This window comes from Equus caballus, chromosome 5 (genome assembly GCF_041296265.1).
Source record: "Equus caballus isolate H_3958 breed thoroughbred chromosome 5, TB-T2T, whole genome shotgun sequence".
NCBI classification, from domain to species: domain Eukaryota; kingdom Metazoa; phylum Chordata; class Mammalia; order Perissodactyla; family Equidae; genus Equus; species Equus caballus.
Genome location: NC_091688.1, coordinates 86,920,590 through 86,937,119, shown reverse-complemented (window position 1 = coordinate 86,937,119; position 16,530 = coordinate 86,920,590). Strand labels below are relative to the sequence as shown.

The window sequence follows — 16,530 nt, the reverse complement described above, 5'->3', positions numbered from 1 at the left end:
TTGGTCATAATGGTCTAATTGTTTCTTTATTTGTTATAACAGCTAAATGTTATCTTCCTGGTGATCACATTGTGCAAAATGGTGAAGCACTCAAACACTTTGAAACCAGATTCTAGCAGGTTGGAAAACATTAAGTGAGTATTTTGAATTTTAATTTTAGTGCTTGACAAACTAAGTGAAAGATATTCTCCACAGGGAATACGTGAATACCTTCTGTCAACTGTAGAAATTATTCAGAATGATCCAGGTTGAGTCTCGCTGTTACCATGTCACAGATATTGGTCAAAAATGAGATAATTGCTGTCTTGATCTAGAGCCAAGAAATTATTTCCGTGGCTTGGTGGAAATTCCATATCACTGTAGCAATTTCATTTGAATTTAAAATGCAGTGCAAAATGATGTTTCTCTTTGCATGGCTGATATGATTATATTAAGTTTGTTTTGTTAAATGACTTTTTTGATTTAAGGATTCTGAGCAGTTTCTACTTCTAATCCTGTTTTCCTCAGAGAATTTAGTCTATTATTATGGTTAACTTGGAGATTATCTGTTGTTTTCATGATAATTAAATAGTTGTTTACTTTATTTCAATGTTGAATAAAAACTGCACTATCTCATCAACGGAGAAATGCTATCTAATTAACAAAAAACTGATAGCTCTGGATTCATTAAGTCATCTTACGGAAGCATTTTCAGTTATCTTTTAAATATGAGTTAATTTAAAATTTGGGGAGGTATTATTCAAGTTGGTTATAAGGGGACTGCGAAGAATATTTTTTTTTTAATGTAAAAAATGGCAGATCTGTAGTAAGGGTAATTTTTTAAAAAATTAGGTGTTTTAGATAGGTTAGTGCCAGCTTCATTGCATGTTGCATGGTAAGAGAGAGGGCTAATCTTTAGCATCTCTCTCTTTTCTTCCTTTTCCTCTTTCTGTCTTCTCATCTACACCAGTAATTACCGTGTTTGTGATGGCTACTATAATACGGACTTACCTGGGTAAGGTAGAACCCTACATTAACAAATTTATGGCATGATTTATATTTTCTACAAATCCGTCAATATCATGAATTGCCCTTAATTTTTATAATTATTTTGAATATCTAATTTGCTATAGTATTTTTAAACAATAATATGCCTTTATTTTTTAATTGCTTGCCTCTGCATTTTGACTTTCTTAATTTTGACTAATTTATAAATATATAAATGCTTTCTTATTACTTTCTATTTTAATTCTGTCTAATAATTTTGTTTCTCTTTTCTGCTTATAATGCTTTCTAGCTATGAAGATAATAAGCCATTTATCAAGTAAGATCATTAGTTAGACATGGAATGCACTGACTTTGAATCCTTCTCATTCCGCCCTATTTTCTACAGTTCTTTTCTCCTTAAGCTATTCATGATGAAATCTCTCCAAAATTATTTTATTTTGAAATTGTTCTCATGTTTTTGTCCCATTTCAGCCAGGCTTCTTCATGCTTCAGTTGTAAAACCTTAGGTTCACCTAAGATTAGTTTATTAGAATCTGAAGTTTAGGTGTTAAGTGATTATCTGCCATTTAACCTTTCTGTATGTGTCACATTATTCAGTGTCGTGAGTGCACCACAGGAATAAAAATATAGAAGTAAGCTAATTAAGGGCTCCTTAATTTCCTCTACCAAAATGCACATAAAAGACAATAAAGTCATGGGGGATGTTTTACACCTTGTATTTTCATATAGTTTTGATACCTCGTTTATTCTGGAGTAAGAAAAGGTCATACCTGCTGTTGCTGTTTTCACTGGAGGCTGCAGTACTAAATGCTATTGTTCTCTCTTTAATCAGTGAAAGGTTAAAGCCAAAATGCTGTTGAATTTGAATGTGAACATAGGGAAAGTCCACTGCTCCTACTGCCATGTTACTGTTTAAGTGTGATTCGTGGTGTTCTCCCATTGAACCTGTTCATAACATTCACTTTATCTTTTCAGGTCTTGGGTGCTTGGTGCTTTCGCTCTCCTGTGTCTTCTTGGCCTAACCTGGTCATTTGGGTTGCTTTTTATTAATGAGGAGACTATTGTGATGGCATATCTCTTCACCATCTTTAATGCTTTCCAGGGAGTGTTCATTTTCATCTTTCATTGTGCTCTCCAAAAGAAAGTAAGTGGAAATGGAAACACCTAGGGGCTCTGCTTGCTTGTCCTTTGGTTTGAAAATAAGAGATAGGATACAGAAGATTTTACAACTGGCGTATTATTAAATAGCATCATATTTTTAGTCGTAAATTAATTGTAATGCATGACTGGAAATTAAGGCTTCACATGTAAAATATGTCATTACCAATCATCTTTTGGATCTCAATTTGGGAGTGTTATAAACTCCATACTTAAGATTTCTTCTTTGCTAGGGGGGTCTACAAAAACCCTTTGTGCAAAGGGTATCCAAGATAAAGAATAGGTTAAACAACCTCATTCTTTGCTCTATAAAGGGAATGCAGTGATTGAAAACATTGAGTATAAAGATAAATGACCTTAATTTTAAAAGCACCAGACATACAAAAAATTAATATTAATGTTGTCTTTTGAGTAATTTTGAAAGATCTAAACCCCAATAATTTCATGTGTCACATCTTATTATTTTGTTCTGATTTTATGTTAAGTGCAGTCAGCAAAAATGATTCAAAAATTAAAGTTGAAGATGAAAAACTTTAGTCTGTTGCAAGGAGATATAAAGCTTAGCTGCCATTTAAGTTTAAAATTTCCATGCCTTTCACTAGGTATCAACCTCTCCCTGTCTGCATATCTAACGTAGTCTTTTTATTCTGTTATTACTAGTTGGTCACTAAATTGAACAGAGAAATAGAATTGTGAAAGTGAAAACTATTATGTTTTCAGTCCTGACGAGATGATAGTGTTGTTACTTCCATCAGTTTTGAATAAGCTATAATTTTGAGATAATGACAGAGGAATGTGCAATACTGACAGATAATGTACATTCACAACAATATAGGCATTAGGCAAAACCCACACTGGAGGGTGTTATTTGGATAAAATATCATTTTGATTGCCGTTGTCTTGGTTATACAGCATTTCAGAGTAGTTAATAGCCATTCAATGTACAGAAAGTTTTTGTGAGGTATCATGTGTTATTTAATAATAACACTGAACTTTAATTTTTTAAACCTTATACAGGTATAATCTTGTAATTACTTTGTTCTTTTCTATGTAAATGAACATTTTGTATACATGCATATGATCATGTAGCCATAATTTCTGCCAAATGTTTTTGACATAAAGCGTAAACTTAGCAGAGAAAAGGTGAGGCCGTCATTATTTCCTTGTAGAGTTACGTGGATTCATTGAACAAAGAGATTTGCTGTTTTATATGCTTTTTTAAATTAACAGTTACATTTTAAAAGCATCACGTTGCACGTTTTTTGGACATGTTCTGCTTAATCTTGGAATGTCCTATGGGGTATTGCTAGGATGAATTATTAAGAACATGATATAAAATGGTCTAGTTAAAATCATGATTCTTACTGCTTGAGTGAGCTTATGTAGGCAAAGAAAATACTTTAAAAGTTCAACCCATTGTTATTTGTTCTAATAGATGTAATTAAATAAAGTTAAGAGGATGAAAATGCACGTGCACGTAGATTTAAAAGGTCATCTAGTGACTTTAATTCTCTGATTTTGCAAGGAATGCGTGTCAGATTTATGGTCTTTGCAGGCAGATAACTGAACATAAAAGTGTGAGGGGAGAAAAAATTTTTGAGTGTTTTTTGTAACCTAGTGGAAAAAATCATTTTGTATATGACTTCTCCTTCATGTCAGTCTTGTAATTTCAAAATCTCAATGGAAGCCACAAGAAAACAAGTTTATATGCCAATTTAGCTGCACAGAGTCCAGCTCTCTCCCCTGGTCCTCCCAACTCTGTACCACCTCTGCAGGCGGAACCCTAGTATTTAGCAATTGTTTGGACTTCACTTTTTAAAGTTTACTCTAAACTTTCTTTAGGCCTAACAACTTTTCTGTCTATTCATATATTCAAGCTTCAGGGGAAAAGGGAAATTACATGGGTAACTCATTAATGTGAATGGAAATTGCATAAATAGTTCCCTTGTGTGCTAATGAAGTGAATAGGCATCTTAGGCTCTCTGCACTAAATGTTAAAGCTAGACACATCAGAAAATGAAGAAAACATCCCATCCTCATTAATGGCATATGTATCAAAGTACTTTTTTCCCTTTATTCTTGCGCCAAAGCACTCTTGTCATTATAAAGAGGTTACCCGCAAAACTATGCAATACAGTAAAAGAAGTTTATGTGTTGACCTACCTAAGAGGACAGGAAACGTATAAAACTTAAATGACTGAATTATGAGTGGTTAAATGTAATTAAGCAAGAAAGATAGTAATTTTTGGTCCTATTTTCTTAGCACAAAATGTAAAATTCGGGTTGCTAAGTATGTAGATAAAATAAGGCTTTTAAAATACTAGTGTATTAATAATATTTGCATAACAATAACAGGTGTAGAGCATTTCTACATGTTACATCACATTTTAAAGACCCCACCAGCCAGTCTAGTGGACACATATTTTTCTGATTTCTGTTTCAGCAGTTTCAATTCAACTTGATTTTGTAAGTTCAGTTTATTTTCTCCATGGAACAGTATTAGTGGAACTTAAATTCTTCTCAGTTGTCTCCAGTGCTCATTTCATTAGAGAGTGAGAGGGAGGCAAATCTGTTTCTATTAATCCCTGGGTCTCGTGGGTATTCAATGCAGGTACGGAAAGAATATGGCAAGTGCTTCCGACACTCCTATTGCTGCGGCAGCCTCCCAACTGAGAGCCCCCACAGCTCAGTGAAGGCGTCAACCACCAGAACCAGCGCCCGGTACTCCTCCGGCACCCAGGTAACAAGGAACTTGAGAGCATCCTTAATTAACCTTCTTTAGAGAAACCCTACTGAGACGTGTTCTATTCACTTGCGCTAAGTGTCTCCTCATTGTGATGATCTAGGTAGCAAATACTTGCTTTTTTAGTATTTTGGTTTTAATTTCTTCTTAAGTATCTCTTCAAGGTCTTTAGGTGTGAACATCGTTTTTGTGAGAGGTATACTTCTTTAAGAAGTGTATCATAAGCCTTTGGATCTCCTAAGCTCGTATAGCACAGCTCTCTCGTAAGGCACACTCAATAAACATTTGATGAATAATCAGTCATCTCCACTTAAAAAAAGGCAATAAAAGAAAATGTTTCAGAGCGGAAGGTCAAATACTTCTTTGTAGAGAAGCAACAGAGCAGTATGGACTTCCTTAGTTTTAGACCAGAATCAACACACATTTTTTTTTTTTAAAGGCCAACAGATAATCCTACACAGATTGTTTAGAGTAAATCTTTGTGTGTCTTTATTGGGGAAACTAACATAACATATGTCTTGCTATTTTATATTAATAGAGTCGTATAAGAAGGATGTGGAATGACACTGTGAGAAAGCAATCTGAATCTTCTTTTATCTCAGGTGACATCAATAGCACTTCAACACTTAATCAAGGTCAGTTACTAGGAAAATTTGAATTTACAATATAAATTTTGTACCTTTTGCCAATTTACAATAATTCTAGAGAAAATGCTGAATTTTTCTCGCAAATGGGTTTATATCACAAGCTCTTAAACCTGTTGAATCAAGTTTTACCCTTTATTTATCCTTTATTAATGTATATTATTCAATAATGTAATGCAAAAAGTATAATTTTAAACTCCACATTTAACAAACTAAGGCCAGAAGAAGTAAATACTTTGCCACAGATTAAAATGTTTTCCTAGTGAGTACAAATTTATCCTTTCTCACCAGGACATTTATGAAAGTTTTCTTCTTAAAACATTAATATAATTAGAATAACTACTATTCACATTAAATAGTGCCGATCTTGCCGTGAAAATTATTTGAAAAATTCTTTTATATTTCTTTCAGAGTAAAAAATAAGTCAAAACATTTATAGTAAATCTGCATAAATAATTAAAATACATGAGAATTTACAAAGTAATTTTTAAATTTGAATTGCTGTTTTTAATGTCTACAATTACAGCTTTAGATTTATCATATAATCAGTGTAATTCATACTTTAAGTAAGCTGGCAAATAAGATAATTTAGCAAGATAAGGACATGAGTGCACGTATACACACGTTTTCCTAAATGCAAGCTTAGTAAATTTCAATTTGGTGTAAAAAAGTCGAACATGTTTTATTGTTTATATCCCTGGAAAGGTAATTTATCCAGGTGATTTCAGTTTTGATGTACCAATTTGTAATATATATTTTATCACAATGAAATATTAAAGACATTTTTCATTGTTGACATTGTTCTGATGAGATTCTGGTTTAAAATGAAAAAAGGAGTACGTATGGCATCAAGACCAACTTGAATTTTAAAATATTTTAGTCAAATTGCATTAGCTATGCAAAACATATGTTTGATAAGTATTGAAAGGTTTGTAATTTGTCAATTAGAATGAGTGAAATGTGTGTTTATTCCATTGCTCTGATGTTTTACCTAATTCTGTTAAGATGACTATCAAAAAGGAAATGAATTATTCAATGATTCATTTTTGAAACCTGGCAAATGAGATTACAGAATGAAAATTCTCGTTACACAGAATTTGTGAATGGTCTAATATTCATTATACGCTGTCTCTTTTTCCCCCCCGGCATGTGTGCTCCCGCATTTACTAAGAGAAGCTTTGTGCCATGTGTCATACTTTTTACCTGTTTGTGAAAGTTGTTTTTCCTCCTGCTTGTATCAGAGTTGGTATTAACGCAGATGTTTTCAGGAGGGATAATCCCACACCTGTAAATTCTGAAAGTTCGAGATTCCCTCTTCTGGGCCTCAGTGGTTAGGTTTTTAATATTAAGCAGTAACATCTTGAAACATAATGTTGATCTCCGTGCATTTAATTGCCATTTTTGTTTAACAGTGATTTTGTATAAATTAGCAAATGTCATCCTCAGCAGGTGTTTACTTGGGGGACTTAGAAAGCACCTGTGAATCACTGAAATTTAACTTCCCTCTCCCCTTTCTCCTTCAAATTAGTAGTTCAAATAGAGTCAGAAAATTTCAGCAGTTTCCGTTCCCAACTTGTCCACTACCCTTGATGAATACAAAAAGTACTTTACTGCAACTGTAACATTAAAATAAGAGAACTGATGTATTTTTTTCTGTTTCTTTGCTTTAGGAATGACTGGCAATTACCTACTAACAAACCCTCTTCTTCGACCCCACGGCACTAACAACCCCTATAACACATTGCTCGCTGAAACAGTTGTATGTAATGCCCCTTCAGCTCCTGTATTTAATTCACCAGGTGTGCTTATACTTACAAATAAGACTGCCTTTCTTTGCTGCTAAACAGAGCTGTGATCTTTGCCCTTTTCCTAGAATACTCAAGTTGCCATATATTTATTATTACGTCCTTAATTTCTCAATTAAAAAGAGTTAATGGTGTTGCCCATGCCAGGCTTCTAAAACTGCACTATATTATAGTAAAAATTCAGTCATGATAGTATTTACCAATAATTATCCATGTTTTTGACACAGGTGGCATAAATCTTAATATATTATTACAGGACTGACATCACATGGTCCGAGAGCCCATCTTCAAGATTTATATCATTTAGAGGTATCCTATCTATGTAATGTACTGTTCAGTTGACTCTAAAGCTTGCTGACAGAATTTGCTTCTGGAATGAATTAGCTAATAAAGATAATTTGGATGCCTAGGTTTAGAAAACTACACCCAGCCTTATCAATGTAACCAAACTATAGTATAGTGCAGCTTTATGGTAGTTTTTCTTTTTTCTGAAAAAACTTTGAGAATAAAGTTAGTATTAGTCAGTTTATCCCTATAGTTTTTTATTGGGGGGAGGGGGAGAGATTGTCACTAACCCATCCTGTATTACTATGTTTTCTAAAAGCTTATTGTTTTTTAAAAAAGCATATATATTTAATATTAATAGAATTTTCAAGATTTTGATAAAAGTTATCACGTAATTACTGCTAGCGTATAATCTTTATTTGTGATTGATGTTTGCCACTAAATTAAACACAGAACTTTGTTTCCGTTTTTTTTCTTAAAATTCTTTTTTAACGTAACTGCAGCTTCTCTTTTCATTCTCTTGTTTTTCTTACTTTCCTTATGCTTTCCTCTAGCAACCTACAGAGAGACAAGTATGGGAGTAAAACTTAACTTTGCCTATCAAATGTAAATTTTTTCAGCATGATTTTTAACCGGCACAATTAAAAACATAACTAGCAGTCATGAAGTAGACTCAGCGGGCAAGTGGTTCACAATTTGCAACTAAAATGTTACCGAATTCAAACAGTACAACTCTCTGTACTGTCTTGTCAGTAATAGAGGTCTGTAGCAAACGCTGTCCGTACTTAAGTATACGCAATGCTGAAATAATTTGCTCTTTCAAACTTGAAGTACTGTCAACCAGGACACTGAATAATTGACTTACCTTTTCTGCATTCCCACAGTAATCTTGCTACAGGCTGGGCAAAGTCTTCAAGTGAATTACCTGAACTTGAGCAGAAAAAGTTGCCTCTTCAAAACCAAAGATGTGCTTAAATCTGCAGTATATCATAGAAAACAGCTTTTGGATTATCCAGTATATATTTTTATATTTATTAAGCAACAATCAAAGGAAAGAAAAATGACAAGATCGAACCTCACAGAGGAAACAAGTGCCAGCAAGTGATCCATGTGTCACCTATAACTTAAAACACCAAATGTTTTCTGGTGGTAAATCTTAGAATAAAGATTGTGGCACATAGATAAATTTATAAAGCTGGAGAATTGTGTCAACCAAGCTCAAGGAGGCCTTGCAATGCAAATAACTATTATAAGTTCATTTTGTTCTATGTGGAGCATGAACCAAATTGAGTTGTCAGTCTTTCAAATTTGGAAGTTGGATCAGAGTTTTTAAAATAACATGAGTCGCCAACAAATAGAATCCTCCCATTTTCTCATTTTCTGCTAATGATAATTTGTTGAACGATTATCAGATATTTATTGGTCGTGAAATTGAGTTTTCTAGGATAATCTGCAGCTTTAAGAGCGGAGTAAGCACCAAAAAGGGAAATTTCGTATTTTTTCCAAGAACTAAATTTTTTCCTAAACTCCTCCAAGCCTTGCATACAATGCAGCAGCCTCACAGTGGTCAGTTTCATTTCAATAACATCATTTCATTCTTTTTTTTTTCCAGACCTATCTGTAGACGTGATTTTTTTTTTTTCTCTAGGATTTTGAAAGTGACTAACGTAACTTCCATGGTGCAGACCATTTCATTTTCTCTCAGACTTTTTTTTCATTTGCCTGAGAAGCACTGTGATGTCTTAGTTTACATGTTTATGTGTCTGTAGAAAATACAACTCTGATTCAAAGAGAGCATGTTACCACATTTTTTTTCCTCCTAAACCTCTTTTCATATCTTCAGCAGACTTATCTGATCTTTCATTCCTCTAGAGATAAAAATATATTAGCTGAGGCTGACACCCTTTTCCCATTCCATAGTTAAATATTTATTCTTGGTTTAATTTCTGTGACCCATACTTAAGAGATCTCTAACATTTCTGCGTTGAACTTCCATGCCCATGGTGTCTGTGGGCCAGTCTCGGATAGTAGACTCTGCTGGTTCATTCGGTGCTGTCACTGTGACTGATGCAGACTGCAGGGCTGCAGGCCAACTCTGACCGTTAGGAGCCTGGGGCCATTGCTATTAGAGTATTAGTCCCCAAAAATAATCATAATAATCAAAATAATAAGAAATATTCAATGCAAAAGTAAAAGGCTGCTATTGCTGGTAATCTAATTTGTTGAACCCTTGCTCTGACTAAGTTGCTGAGAAGCTTAGAACTTCTTCATCATGTTACAATAAATCATTTTACTTTCTTTTATATATCAGCTACTCTTAGGCCAGATAGCCTGAGCAGACAGACATGATGTGAGTTGTCCAAAGTGAGTCACCCCACCTGCTGTCTATCGTGTTGTTGGATGGTGCTTGTGGGCCCCTGGTCCAGTCAGTGTGAGAGATGGCTGTCTTTGTTGAACATGAATTCTTTGTATCTGTCCATTTTTTCATTCTTTTTTTTACTTCATCTCCAGAAAAAGGAAATGTTAGAATGTCGTTTAACAAGTTGCTTGCCAGTTCTGTGGGTTTATGTGGTACATTTGCCTTCAGTTTTTGTATGTGACTTATTCCTTTTTAATTTAGTGTTGTTTAGGACAAATTCTGTTAATTTTATTTTTATAGACCATAGTCTCATACTTTAAAATGTAAATGTCACTAATGAATTGCTTTGCATTAACTATGCAAGGACATGGAGTGAAGGCTACTTTGTAAGAGTGTCAGAGATTTGACCAAAAATCAATTAATAACTACCATCTCCCCAAAATTGATCAAGTAATATTCTGTTATGCCATCTTCCCTCCCTGAAAAACAGTATTATTCTTTCACACTTTTTCCTATTATATAAGGGGTTGCAACTGTTTACAGTTGGGAATGCGGGAAAGCCTGGCACTTTTCAAGTGTTAGCTTTCAAATACAACTTTGTCCTGAACGACATTAAAAAGTCTTGTACAAAAGAAGTAGACATCCTGTAGGGAGGAACAGAGGCAGTAATGGAAACCCCCCTTTTCTGTTTCAGGACATTCACTGAACAATGCCAGGGATACAAGTGCCATGGATACTCTACCGCTAAATGGTAATTTTAACAACAGCTACTCACTGCGCAAGGGGGACTATAATGACAGCGTGCAAGTCGTGGACTGTGGACTAAGTCTGAATGATACTGCTTTCGAGAAAATGATCATTTCAGAGTTAGTGCACAACAACCTACGGGGCAGCAGCAAGAGCCACAACCTCGAGCTCACACTACCAGTCAAACCTGTGATTGGAGGTAGCAGCAGTGAAGATGACGCAATCGTGGCCGACGCCTCATCTTTAATGCACGGCGACAACCCAGGGCTGGAGCTCCATCACAAAGAACTCGAGGCACCGCTCATCCCTCAGCGGACTCACTCCCTTCTGTACCAACCCCAGAAGAAAGTGAAGCCCGAGGGCACTGACAGCTATGTCTCCCAGCTGACGGCTGAGGCTGAGGACCACCTGCAGTCCCCCAACAGAGACTCTCTTTATACAAGCATGCCCAATCTCAGAGACTCTCCCTATCCGGAGAGCAGCCCCGACATGGAAGAAGACCTCTCTCCCTCCAGGAGGAGTGAGAACGAGGACATTTACTATAAGAGCATGCCAAACCTTGGCGCTGGCCATCAGCTTCAGATGTGCTACCAGATCAGCAGGGGCAATAGCGATGGTTACATAATCCCCATTAACAAAGAAGGGTGTATTCCAGAAGGAGATGTTAGAGAAGGACAGATGCAGCTGGTCACAAGTCTTTAATAGTGCAGCTAAGGGGTTCCAAGGGCCACATGCAAGTATTAATAAATAGAGACTCCACCGGCCTCATGCAGCTCCCTCAGCCTCTGCTTGAAGACCTGGCTCCGTTGACCTGTGGTTCTCCAGTGTAAAAAAGATGACTGAACCTTGCCGTTCTGTGAATTTTTATAAAACATACAGAAACTTTGTATATACACAGAGTATACTAAAATGAATTATTTGTTACAGAGAAAAGAGATGCCAACCAGGTATTTTAAGATTCTGCTGCTGTTTAGACAAATTGTGAAACAAGCGAAACAAAACTTTCCAGCCATTTACTGCAGCAGTTTGTGAACTAAATTTGTAAATATGGCTGCACCATTTTTGTAGGCCTGCATTGTATTATATACAAGACGTAGGCTTTAAAATCCTGTGGGACAAACTTACTGTACCTTACTGTTCCTGACAAGACTTGGAAAAGCAGGAGAGCTATTCTGCATCAGTTTGCAGTTCACTGCAAATCTTTTCCATTAAGGCAAAGATTGAAAACATGTTTAAACCACTAGCAATCAAGCCACAGGCCTTATTTCATATGTTTCCTCAACTGTACAATGAACTATTCTCATGAAAAATGGCTAAAGAAATTATATTTTGTTCTATTGCTAGGGTAAAATAAATACATTTGTGTCCAACTGAAATATAATTGTCATTAAAATAATTTTAAAGAGTTTGAAGAAAATATTGTGAAAAGCTCTTGGTTGCACATACGTTATGAAATGTTTTTTCTTACACTTTGTCACGGTAACTTCTGCCCATTTTCACTTACTTTCCACTGTATACAGCGTTCTGCTTTGACAAGTTAGTCTTTATTCTTACATTTAAATTTCTTATTGCCAAAAGAGCGTGTTTTATGGGGAAAAAACTCTTTGAAGCCAGTTATGCCATGCCTTGCACAAATGTGGTGAAATCTAGAAAAGATTGTGTCACCCCCTGTTGATTCTTGAACAGAGGGCAGAGAGGGCAGTCACCGGGCACTTCTCACAAACTTTCTAGTGAACAAAAGGTGCCTATTCCTTTTTAAAAAATAAAATAAAACATAAATATTACTCTTCCATATTCCTTCTGCCTATATTTAGTAATTAATTTATTTTATGATAAAGTTCTAATGAAATGTAAATTGTTTCAGCAAAATTCTGCTTTTCTTTTCATCCCTTTGTGTAAACCTGTTAATAATGAGCCCATCACTAATATCCAGTGTAAAGTTTAACACGGTTTGACAATAAATAAATGTGAATTTTTTCAAGTAGTTAACGTGCACTTCAATGTATGATACATAATTGGCTTTAACACACTGGTCCTTGCCCACCCTCCCCCCTTGGGTGTATTCAGGTCTCTTCGTGATATAACCCATGGATATGTGAAAGAACACAATGAAGTTGCCTGATGGTTCTGTGTGCGGAAAAGAATATATTGTATTTGTATTCTATTTGCCCTTTACCGGTGCCCAAAATCTAGCAGATAAGTTTTAACAGGGAAATATAGTGAAGTATTTTTGTTTGTTCTATTTCACCAGAACTAAAACAAATAAAAAGAAAGGAAGAAGAAGGGTTGGAAATTCTATCATCAAATTTGGGCATCATAAAAAAAAACTGATTTTTCAGCAGTATTTGAAAGAAATTCTTAAAACATACTTTTACTGTTTGAGGACTATAAGTATTCCTGTAGGCAAGGATGAATGACAATATTTGTTAGCATGGAAAGGTTCAAAAATCATATGATTGAATCACAACAAATAGATTTTTCCTGTCGGCATCATAAGCATTTATACCAGATTTCTTCTAAAGCTTAGTGGTTCTCTCAAGCGCGTCCACCCAGTTAGAAATCACTTCTTGTGGATGCACTTAGTCATGCTTATTGAATTTAACAAAAGTAATGAGAAAAAAAATTTTAAGTATGTATTTATATATCTAAATGTGGATATTGTAAGGTAGACACTATTGATAAAAATAGCAATATTTAATAATAGGATAACAATGGCAGGGTGTATTCACATATAGTTAATACCTAACAAGTTGGAGATAGATTGACTATAAGAAATTATATCAAGGGCCAGCCCCGGTGGCCTGGTGGTTAAGTTTGGTACATTCCGTTGGACTGCACGAGTTTGGTTCCTAGGTGCAGACCTACACCACTTGCCTGTCGGTGGCCATGCTGTGGTGGCAGCTCACATACAAAAAAAGAGGAAGATTGGCAACAGATGTTAGCTCAGGGCGAATCTTCCTCAGCAAAAGAAATTAATTTCAAACAGATTTAACAATCCTATGAGGAAGGGTATTTGTATTTCTTTGGCTAAAATTCTTCAGGAATTTACAAAATTTTATTTGCTAGCAGGGAACATTCTGTAATCAAAACTTTAATTTTCTACTGTGTTATACTTCTTTCCTTTCAAAGCCTGAAACTATGGTGTTGTGTGATATGTACTTCCCAGTATACAAGTTAACTAGGGTCAGGCGGGTTCTGTAACGAATTACCCAAAAAAAGAAGCAGCGTTGATTATTCAGTTAGTGCTCCTCCTTTCTCTTGAGGCAGTTCTTAAAACTAGTATGATGCAAACAAGTACATAAATACATAGTCCCTAAGTGGTTAATGGTCTCTTTAGAAAAATTAATTTATTATGAGTGTTTAGATTAGGGAATACAATTTGGAAGCTATCATTCATCTTTTCCACCAAGAGAAGAATCATTTTTAAAATATATGTTTGCCTTAAATTCCATCCAGGATTTCCCCTGGTACAAGTTAATTTCTTAGGTTTAAATTGTCAATCTACTGATGGATGCAGCACTCTATTTAGTAGCCCACTCGTTTCTTTGGATCTGTGTAGACTTCACCTAGGTGTACAATGTCCACCTCCTTGGTGGTTATTCTTTGTGATAGTCACGACTGTGAGCTTTTATAAAGTCATGTTATTGTACCTCCTCCCTGGAATCATTACTCAACTGGTCTATTAATAATAAAGAATGATTGTTTCCTTTATTTTAGATGTGGCTTGATACCAGACTGACCTTTTATTTTATCTTACAATATAGGCTGTTAGTTCGGTTTATCAAAAAAAATAAGAACAGATATCTGTTTATATTCATCTTACAGGCTTTTAAAATTGCATATGTGGAAGAGCATCCATACACATCTATAAATTACTTAAATATGTTGTCACCTGCAACTCATCCACATTCATTTGAGGGTAGTTACGTATGATATTTTAACCAATAAAACAACAGCGACGGTTATTTGACAGAAAATCACCATCACTATCCTATCCCCAAAAAGCAAAGAAGCATCATGCAGAAATTCATTGCCAAATTTCAAAAGAAAAATTCATGTGCACTTGTAGTGTGTATTCAGGATGCTGCTTTATTTATTTAAATGAGAAAGGATAAAATGTTCTTTTCTATCAATTCAACCTTGAACCTCAGGCTTAAAACCAACCTTTAAGAGGTTCTCATGGGATAGAGTGTTTTGTAAAATGTTTTAACTCAGTACAATTTTTATTGCAGTTATAACCTTCTAAGTAGAAAAACTTGAAAGAATGCATACAAGTTGAATATCTGAAATGAAAACAGCTCTTCATATTTTATTGATATGGAATTTTCTTTAAAGACAGTAATCCCTACAGTGTTTTACAAATAAAACTTGGTACCGAGAGTTCACAGGATCCTGTGTTCCAGATATTTCACTTCCCATGAATAGTTGCATTAAATCCCAAACGTCAGTATGAAAAGTTACTGGCATGTTGAACATGGATGAGGATTGCTACACAGGGTAATAAAATTAGTATGCTTTTTGGTTAAAATGCCGGATTTGAGTGGATTTTGAGCATGTATGGGCAGACTGGAAGCATTAGTGCTAAAGGAATAGTAGTAGAGTGAATAGTAGTGGGTTGGATATTAATTCGTGACAGCCTTAATTATCATTTGAATGGTATGCGATGAGAATTTGCTGTTATGTCGCTCTGAGTCTTTCTCCAAGTGATCATAGAAACACATTCTGTTAGCTAAATGCACCAAGCAGAAAAACTTGAATGTTTAAGGATATCACATTTTTAACCAACATGTACTCTGTGCATATTACTGATGCTTTGTTGCAAAACATATGGGACTAATGGAAACTCCTGGATGTTATCCAAGTTCATTTCAAGGCACTATGGCCAGCGAGCTTTCAAGGCCAGGGTAACATACATTTGTCAGAGGGCATTAATAATAAGCGGTAAGAGCACCATGTAATTAGGCTAATTAAATGTACTATTAGCTTTTTTCAAATATTGGCAATAGACCGCCCCTCATCTCTTAATAAGGCTTCTCTGGAGTCTTCATCCTTTTCTCGATGGCATTACTGTTTACTGAGTGTGCAGTTTCTCAGACGTCTTCAGAGGTCACTTTGATTTTTAAAGCCTATTGTTTTAACTGGTAAAATTTTTCTGAATTAATGCATTGTGAAATGCTGTTAGGTATCCTGGCATTTAACATTATAGATCACTGCATGAAATAAGAAACAACAAAAGAGGTAATCCAATCCAATTGAGCTCACCGAAATCATTACCTGATAAGGGAAAAAAAAACACTGCCCCAAGAATCTTTCATACATTCTCTAGTCTGTGCTTATTGAAGCTATAGGATCAAAATCTCAGAAATGTTTAAAAGGCATAGTCAATCTTAAGCAAACCAATGCTATGTGAACATAAGAGACTAGTGATGAATGATCAATTTTTGAGTAGTTTTCTGAATATGGTTTTCATAAGCATTTTTCAATCATATGTCAGGAATAAGCTCTTTAAAAAGGCATTTTAGCAGTCACAGCAACGTGGCTTTCCTGTTTGATCTTATTAGGCAAAAAATGACTGATCTTTTGATGTTCTCTTGGAAAGGCTGACAGCTTCTATATAGAACACCCAGGAACAATAATGATGGATATCAGAGAGATTGATTAGATGAAAGATTCATTCATGTTTTTCTGCTGAAATATCAATCTTCATAAATAGATGGCTTTTAAACCAAAACATAGCACTAGCACACAGTGAATTCTTTAAACACTATAATAAAAGAGCTCCAAAACAACAAGTGCTGTCTC

General features: G+C 35.0%; 1 protein-coding gene across 50 annotated transcripts in view; it reads left to right on the top strand.

Moving 5' to 3' along the window:
* The window catches only part of ADGRL2 (adhesion G protein-coupled receptor L2), a 595,411-nt gene extending 582,699 nt beyond the window's left edge, over nucleotides 1–12,712 (top strand). For 18 of the 50 annotated variants that reach the window (XM_070267427.1, XM_070267430.1, XM_070267424.1 and 15 more), the window contains 6 exons: nucleotides 43–134; nucleotides 1,963–2,131; nucleotides 4,757–4,885; nucleotides 5,427–5,523; nucleotides 7,203–7,331; nucleotides 10,676–12,712. In XM_070267427.1, the coding sequence (XP_070123528.1) occupies nucleotides 43–134; nucleotides 1,963–2,131; nucleotides 4,757–4,885; nucleotides 5,427–5,523; nucleotides 7,203–7,331; nucleotides 10,676–11,430 (1,371 nt within the window). In that variant the 3' untranslated portion in view covers nucleotides 11,431–12,712. Of the gene's footprint in view, nucleotides 1–42; nucleotides 135–949; nucleotides 995–1,276; nucleotides 1,304–1,962; nucleotides 2,132–4,756; nucleotides 4,886–5,426; nucleotides 5,524–7,202; nucleotides 7,332–7,564; nucleotides 7,647–8,176; nucleotides 9,987–10,675 lie in introns of those variants that run through there. The other 32 variants (XM_070267443.1, XM_070267450.1, XM_070267441.1 and 29 more) reach the window with 6 other exon arrangements.
* The last annotated feature ends 3,818 nt before the right edge of the window (nucleotides 12,713–16,530 follow it).